Source organism: Oratosquilla oratoria, chromosome 11 (assembly GCF_046742065.1).
Source record: "Oratosquilla oratoria isolate Oo_2021 chromosome 11, ASM4674206v1, whole genome shotgun sequence".
NCBI classification, from domain to species: domain Eukaryota; kingdom Metazoa; phylum Arthropoda; class Malacostraca; order Stomatopoda; family Squillidae; genus Oratosquilla; species Oratosquilla oratoria.
In genome coordinates, this window is record NC_134787.1 from 6544812 (window position 1) to 6554098 (window position 9287).

The window sequence follows — 9287 nt, forward strand, 5'->3', positions numbered from 1 at the left end:
ACAAAGGGGCTATATATTATCATTTGATTTCCAATTTCTGATGAAAGCATTTCCACATATAAGAACATAAACACAAATAAACATAACATTTTCTCTTAATGCCATGGATCAACATCACTGCCTCATTAGAAATATGTACATCAACATTTCGACTAACACACTAAAGATTAAATAGCATAATATACGAAGAATTTAGTCTCACACTCCATAAGGTCATTTTGTCACTATTTCTAACCTGTCTGTGAGTGCTAATTCCAAAGACTCTAGTCTGTCGTTGATATTTCACCATAGATTATATTGTTAAACTCAGTCTCGTACTTCATAGGATAATTCCGATATTATTCTTCACCTGCATGTGAGCCTTAGAACTAAAGATTTTAGTCTGTCTCTCTTGAAAACTATTTTGTCACAACAATTCTTGTCACCTGCATGTGCTCCAGGGTGAGGGGTTGGGGACCATATGACGGGGGAGGAAGTCGCCTCTGTTCTTGAATCCATTCGCTGCCTTCTCCCTCCTCCCAGTGGTCCTCAGCCAGTGTTTCCTCGAAGAATCGCCACATAAGGCCAGCTTCTTGAAGCCACAGAATCACCTACACGCTCCATAGAAAGAACACTTGTAGTCTAGATCACCTTATACATAAGTGGGTAAACAGATGAATCATCTAATTGTTGAACAAGGCCATTTTATACCCCATCGCCCATTCTTTTGTTTTCTCTTGGTGGGGTTAGACTTCACCACTTTCACATCTGCATGATGTAGCAAGCTCACCTACTTTGGTTAGGGGATGCAGGAACTATCTTTCCAGAGTTTACAACGTTCTGGGCATCTGCCTTGATTAAATCTGACTTAACTGAAGAATGTCCCAGTTTTAACATCTCTAAAGGACAATGGTCCCCGGACATTATTTCACGGTTAGCGGTGAGTCGCAAGCTCACCTACTTTGGTTAGGGGATGCAGGAACTACCTTTCCAGAGTTTACAACGTTCTGGCCCTCTGCCTTAACTAAAGAATGTCCCAGTTTTAACATATCTAAAGGACAGTGGTCCCCGGACATTATTTCACAGTTAGCAGTGAGTCGCTTGGCCAATAACTATCATCCTCCTAACCCCCCGACCCTACCTCACGCTTGACCCCGCGACCCTTCCTTAAGTGAGGTCACCTGCCCCTTCATGTAAGAAGTTCATGTTCTTATTTCATTCCCCTCCTGACGTCAAAGGAGTATATATGTCCTGCCACTTCTACTTTCTTGTACTTTCCTGGTTGCCGAAACATAGGTGTTAAACGTTTTCCTAAGTTTTCTTTCACTCCGACTGTTGGTCATTTGTGTGATTTACAAATGTGATACTACATTTCGCTCTGGTGAATATATATATATATATATATATATATATATATATATATGTGTGTGTGTGTGTGTGTGTGTGTGTGTGTGTGTGTGTGTGTGTGTGTGTGTGTGTGTGTGTGTGTGTGTGTGTGTGTGTGTGTGACAGAGAGAGAGAGAAAGAGAGAGAGAGTATGTGTGTGTATGTGTATGTGTGTGAGTGTGCATGTGTTTGTGTATGCCTATGTGCGTGAGTATGTGTATGTGTGTGTATCTGTGTGTATGTGTATGTGCATGTGTGTGTATGATTCACCATGGTATTGGACTCGTGGTCGACAGCTATTTCCCTTCCGGAAGAGAGCTCAGAACGTGTGTATGTGCATGTGTGTGCGTGTATGTGTAAGACAAAGAACTGGGTAAATGATATGGGCGCAGAATTCAATGTTTTCTTCACCATTCTCTCCGACTGTAGCCACACATCCACTGATAGTAATAAAATAAAACATTCAACCTTAGTCAGCTGCTCTATATCACAAGAAAATAACTAATAATAGTATTGTGTATATGTAACAAAACCGTCATCTTGCATATCCATTACGGTACATTATATTATGTTATATTATAATATACTATATTATATCATATCATATTATATTATATTATATTATATTATACTATATCATATTATATTATATCATATTATATTATATATTATATTATATTACATTATATTACATTATATTATATTGTATTATATTATATTATATTATATTATATTATATTATATTATATTATATTATATTATATATTATATTATATTATATTATATTATATTATATTATATTATACTATGTTAGATATTATAATATATCATATTATGTTATGTTCAGAGAGCACTAAAATACCTTATCCATGTTGGCCTTGAGGGGCGAGTTCCTTCTGAGGACGGCACCGATTCCGTAGGGCGCAATGCACTCCTCCATAATTCTAAGAGGCGACTCGTCCCGCTGGTTGGTGTAGTATTGCTTCTTTACATAGAGGAGGTGTTGTCTGTTTTCAATAAGTGTGGCCTCGCCTTTGGCTACGTCCCTGTAGTCAGAAAGGAACATGACGCGGAAGCAGAAGCACGTGACATGGGGATTGGTGGGCAGTGTGAGAAATGTTGACTGTAATGGAAAGTACAGTATGATGAAGGAATGTAATACATACGGAAGGAAATGTATAGTTACGCGAGCGCGCGCACACACACACACACACACACACACACACACACACACACACACACACACACACACACACACACACACACACACACACACACACACACACACACACACACACACACTTCAACGAACGGACGGCTTAGAGGACGTTCTGAAGAAAAGTGAAGTTTCGTGGATCCCAAAGCAAAGGAAGTGCCTATTGTATTTACAGGGTGGGGGGAGAAATTGCTCGTGGGGTAGTGGGAAAGTAGGGAAAGAAGAGAAGGGGAGGGATTGCTGAGGGAAATGGAAGGAAATGAGGAAGGAGAAGACTTGGCCCAGGCAGACAAACGAAATGTAAACACCAAAAAACGGCCCCCCGACCAGCTGAGTGACGACGAAATGTCTAATAAAAATGTAAAGATTAGAAGTATAGATAAGAGCAATACAGTAGAAAGTGATGAGAATATTTTCCAGGGATTTAAAGAGGGTTGGGGGGACACAAATCCCCCCGCCCCCCCGACTGACAAGACTAGAAGAGAAGTTCGATAAGATGATCGAGGACTTGGAGCGTAGGTTCGGTCATGTTAACAACATTGTACAGAGGGTTGAAAAATTGGAAGAACTAAAGAAGGAGAACAAAAACTTAACTAAGGAAATAGAAGACCTAAAAAGACAGTTAAAAGAAGTAAAAAAGGAGAATGAAGAGTTAAAGATGAATAATAAAGAAAACAGAGAGGGATGGAAGACAATTCAAGAAAACAGTAAAGTTGCATTTACTGACATAATCAAACAGCAAATGAGAGAACAAATTGAAGACTCAGTTATTAAAGTGATGAGACAGAAGGAGAATATAGTAAGAGACTTAGCTGATAAAAAGAAATGTATAATTATATTAGGAATGGAAGAGAAACATAACCCAGATAGAACCTCAAGAACCAATGAGGAAAATGAAAAAGTAAGCAGTTTACTAAAATTAGTTCAGGAAGATGAACCAGAAATTATGAAGGAAATTGAGGAAAAATTCAGGTTTGGAAAGTATAGTACAGATAAGACCAGACCAATTAAGATTATATTCAGGTCACAAACGACGGCAGAGAATATCTTATCCAAAACAGGGAAACTAGCAACAAGTGAACAATATAAAAAGGTATGGATAAAACAGGAAATAAATAAAGAGGAAAGAGAGGAAGAAAAGCAGAAAAGACTTGAAGCTAAGAAAAAAAACGAGAGCAGAACGGAGTCAGAAAAAGAGAGATTCTATTGGAGAGTAGTAAATATGAAACTAAGGCGGTTCGACATACAAGAGAAAAACAAAAGGGAAACAGAGAACACAATGGAAGTGACAGAAAACTAAGAGTGTCTTACACAAATATAGATGGATTAATAACAGGATTGAATGAGCTGAATGATTATTTGAAAGAAAAAGAACCGGACATAATGGGAATTGTAGAAACAAAATTAAAAGGACCACTACCACCCAACAGTGTAGGACATGATGCATATAATTATTGGATTAAAAACAGAGAGAAAAAGCAAGGGGGTGGAGTTATGTTCCTGACTAAGAAGGATATAAACGTGAAGGGTGTCATATATGGAAAGAATACAGTAGAGATGATTATGATAGAAGTGGAAGACCGAGATAAGAAGAGCAGAAAATTTGTGATAAATTATGTGCCTCCGAAAACAGCCTCATGGGAGGAGAGTGAACATAAAAGTATGTTAGAAGACACAAAGATAACATTAAATAAAATAATGGAGGATGGAGGAAGAATAGTTATGATGGGCGACTTTAATTGCAAAGAAATCTGCTGGGAAGAAATGACAGTAAAGGGTGGAGACGGCTCATGGGGAAACGCTCTACTTGAGATGATTACTGACCATACAATGACACAATGGATACAGGAGAACACTAGGTATAGAAATGAAGAAGAACCATCGAGACTAGACTAATAATTACATCTGAACCTAGAATAGTGGACAAGATTGAATATAAAACACCAATAGGTAAAAGTGACCACATATTGATTGAACTGGAACTTAATGAAGAAAAATATATGAAAAGAAATGAACAATATAGAAAAGGAAGAATGATGTATGAAAAAACAAACTTTGATAAAATAAGAGAATTCTTTCAACAAGAAAACTGGGAAGAAATATACAAAGAAGAAACAACAGTGGAAGAGAAATGGAATATTTTGACAAAAATTTACAAAAAAGGAGTGGAAAAGTATGTCCCAAGACAAAAACAAGAAAAAGAATATGTAAAGTGCTGGTACAACAAAAGTTGTAGGGAGTTAAAAGACAAAAGAGACAAGGCCTGGACCAGATGGAAAAAAGACAGAAGACCTGAAAAATGGAAAATATATACCGGTTATAGAAATGAATATGTACAAACGTGCAGAGAGGAAAAGAGAAAATATGAAAAAGATGTCATAGAAAAGTGTAAAGATCAACCAAAACTATTCTACAGATTTGTAAACAATAAACTGAAAAACAAACAAGACTTGGAGAAAGTAAGACAAGGGGGAGTTGAATACACTGAGGAAATGGAAATGGCGGAAATTATGAACAAACATTTTAAATCGGTGTTTACAAGGGAGAACATACAACCTGAAGAGATTGAATGGAAAGAGAAAGTCCCCCCTATGGAAGAAATAGAAGTAACAAAGAATGAAATATTGACACACTTGAGTAATCTTGATGTCAGAAAATCGCATGGACCAGATGAAATAGCAAACTGGATTCTGAAAGAATGCAGGAATGAACTGGCAGACAAAATACATAGCATACTAAACAGTTCCTTGAAAGAAGGAAAAGTTCCAGAAGATTGGAAAAAAGCAAATATAGTACCTATATATAAAGGAGGAAATAAAGAAGAACCTACAAACTATAGACCAGTCTCTCTAACAAGTACAATAGCAAAAATTTGTGAAAGAATGATCAAAAGTAGATGGGTAAAATATTTAGAAAAAAACAAAGTGTTAAATCCAAGGCAATTTGGATTCAGACAAGGACGATCATGCGTCACCAATTTAATATGCTTCTATTCAAGGCTAATAGATATAATACAAGAAAGAGATGGATGGGCGGACTGTGCATTTCTAGACCTAAAGAAAGCTTTTGACAAAGTACCACATAAGAAGTTGCTTAAGAAATTAGAAACTGAAGGAGGAATACAGGGCAAACTGCTAAATTGGATGGAAGACTTTTTGCAAGAAAGAAAAATGAGAGTAGTGATAAGAGACCAGCACTCAAAATGGGATAAAGTAATAAGCGGTGTTCCGCAAGGAACAGTACTGGCCCCAATAATGTTTGCTATATATATTAATGATATGGATGAAGGAATTGAAAGCTATATGAGCTTCTTTTCAGATGATGCAAAACTACTAAAAAGAGTGAAAACAGAAGAAGATTGTGAATCACTACAAAGAGATCTATATAAAGTACAGGAATGGAGTAGGAAGTGGGAGATGGAGTTCAATACAAAAAAGTGTAGTATAATGGAATTTGGAAAAAGCAAAAACAGAATAACATGATCATATAAATTGGGAGAAGAAGGAATAAAAAAAGTAGAAAATGAGAAGGACCTGAGAAACATATAAATAAGATTTTTGGAGAAACTTATAATATAATAAGAACAATCAAATTTGCATTTACATACCTGGATGAAGAAATGGTGAAGAAAATCCTAATCACCCTGATAAGACCAAGATTGGAATATGCAGCAACGATATGGTCACCAAGTACAAAAAAATGTATAAAAAAAACTTGAAAGAATACAAAGAGCAATTACAAAATTGGCACCAACACTCTCAAAACTATCATATGAAGAGAGACTAGAAAAACTTGAACTACAGACACTAGAGCAAAGAAGAGAGAGGAGATTTGATAGCTATTTACAGAATAAGATTCTAGGACTGATTGCGCGATCTTTTGATTTCAAAAGTCCATCACTCATTAACAAGCTATATAAATCGTTAGTTCGTCCACATTTGGAATATGCTGTTTCCGTATGGTCACCGAATCTCATTAAAGACATTGACAGATTGGAAAAAGTACAACGGCGAGCCACAAAACTGATTCCAAATATAAAAAATAAATCATACGAAAATCGACTAAAACATATGAATCTGTTTTCCCTAAAAAAGCGTAGACTCAGAGGTGACTTGATACAGGTCTTTAAAATTCTAAAGGGAATTGACAACATCAAAAGTGACCAAAGTTTTACATTGAATGAGAATCAGACAAGAAACAATGGTCTCAAACTGTCCGGAAATAGATTCAATTTGGAAGTAGGTAGAAACAACTTTGCCAACCGTGTAGTTAATGAATGGAATAAACTTCCTGCACAGGTAGTGCAATGTAGTTCAGTTCAAAGCTTTAAGAATCATTTAGATAAATACCTAAGTAAGATGCTGTAATGATTATAATTTATCTTATATTATTTGTTTTTGTTTTGTTATCATTTGTCTGTCTGATTTTTATTTATTATTAGTTATATGTCAATTTATTATTATTTACTATTTACCTGTTTGTTTATTATTTAACTATACCTATGCATTTATTTATGTATTTTATTTGTTATTTACATTATCATAGTTTTTATTTATTATTTTATTATTAATATGATTTTTTTTTCGCATCCGACCTAGATATGGATCAAAAGGTCTCCTGTCGGTATGCTCCGCCTTTGTAATCCTTTGTAAATTACTGATAGAGAGAATCTGATAAAATGGGATGACAGAAATACAAGAGGACACGGAAAGAAAATAAAAAAAGACAGCTATAGAAGAGATTTGAAAAAGAACAGCTTTCCTCACAGAGTAATAGACAGTTGGAACAAGTTAGATGAGAAAGTGGTGTGTGCAAAAACAATACATGAATTTAAAAATAGTTTAGATAAAATGAGATATGAAGACGGGACTCCACGAGCATAACTCCCCTTCCCGTAAAATACAACTAGGTACAACTAGGTAAATACACACAGACACACACACACACACACACACACACACACACACACACACACACACACACACACACACACACACACACACACACACACACACACACACACACACACACACACACACACACACACCGACGCAAACACACAGCCCGCTCGACTTACTGAAGTTATTAGAGTCTCGTCATCTCACGATAGAGGTTCGAGATCAGGCCCCACTCGTAACATGGAAGCTATACTAATACTCCAACCCGTTACTGTTTCCCCTAAGCATTGGGATGGGTGCATAGTGTGCATAAGGTCACAACATCACCCATAATTCGGACATTGCTAGTTCTGAACTCTCATCGAGAAAAAATATACGGGTTCACCATGGTCACGTGATCTGTGATCATGGTCAACTCATTCAGCACCCCCACCCCGACCCCAAGACACGACTTGCTGGTGTAGTGGTCATTGCCGTGGACTCACGGCTGTCACAAGCTAATAATCTAGAAATATATATGATGAACACCTGATATAACTAAGAGGACACAGGACAACATTAAACCACCTATTTATATCTAGAAAACATATCATAATATCATAATTAACAATTTATCCCATCAGTTTAAACTTAATGTCATATGATAAAGACTTGCGAATGAAAAATTTTAATTTGAGAAACATTATATATATATATATATATATATATATATATCGAGAACTGGGAAGATGCAATCGAATAAGTGGATTTAAAGATATACTTTTTATTCCAAAAGTCACATCATTGCCTATAGGATTTATTTATTTTTTCAAGAAACGGAAAATACTTCTCTTGTTAATGTGCTGCCTAAATCAATGCATAAGAAAATGAAGAAAAATAATTGTAATTCTTCCTCTACATTCTAACAGCAACATTCATCTCCTAAACAGACACGCTCTACTGTAGAATTTAACCATCCTGGAAAAAAAATCGAGAAACGCACCAGAATTTCGGAAAGGTGTGAAGAAAGTCTATGTAGCGAGGTGCCAAGTTTTGCAGGTGCTTGTTGGTCGACTCTTCGAAGAGAAGACCCCAGAAGTTGGAGAAGCCGTAGATTGGCAGCTCTGACCTGTCCAGTTGGCTCACTGTCTTCATCGGCGCGTCCAGCGTCTCGATCGTCAAGAAGGCAGTCAAGTTTCCCGAATAAGACACAGCCGTTGTGAAGCCCATCAAGAGAATTATTCCAATCAAAATCTGAAGAATATTCATCGCTTAGTTCAGTGATGCATAAGAAATTATAAGTACGTAGTCTTCTCACAGTGCATAAGGTATCGTAAATGTAAGAGTTTTTTCATCATATGTATATCATATGCAATTTGCCAACCTGTCCGAGGGAATTCCATTAAGACATTTTTATGGCGGTTTCGACTTCCGTCGATTTGCATTTACGACGCTGGAAATGTTTGTCCCTGTACATTTCTCTTTGATGTTTTTTTTTTTTTTTAATACAAAGGACTCTGACTCACTATTATTTTGACCTTGCAACCTCGCGTTTACATCCCTCACTATCCTATCCATACACCACGACGATATTTAACAACCCTGACACAACATCACCTTCACCCAAAACCACTCTTTCTACTCTCTACCCACACTCAATTTCTATTTCTCACTCAAAAAAAAAAATCGTCCTTTCCCATACATCCACAACACATCCCATAACGCTCCGTCAACCCTGTGTACGAGACAAGTACGGAAAAAAAACGCTTAAAGAAAACGGGATGTAAGAACTAGTAGGGATATATGGAGACAAAAATATATATCACACT

General features: G+C 36.5%; 1 protein-coding gene across 1 annotated transcript in view; it reads right to left on the reverse strand.

The window, feature by feature from the left end:
- The window catches only part of LOC143029937 (ionotropic receptor 21a-like), a 9599-nt gene extending 911 nt beyond the window's left edge, over positions 1–8688 (reverse strand). The window contains exons 1-3 of the mRNA XM_076193148.1: positions 8462–8688; positions 2228–2411; positions 426–590 (exon numbers count right to left, since the gene is read on the reverse strand). Of these exons, the coding sequence (XP_076049263.1) occupies positions 426–590; positions 2228–2411; positions 8462–8688 (576 nt within the window). The remainder of the gene's footprint in view (positions 1–425; positions 591–2227; positions 2412–8461) is intronic.
- Positions 8689–9287: the final 599 nt, after the last annotated feature.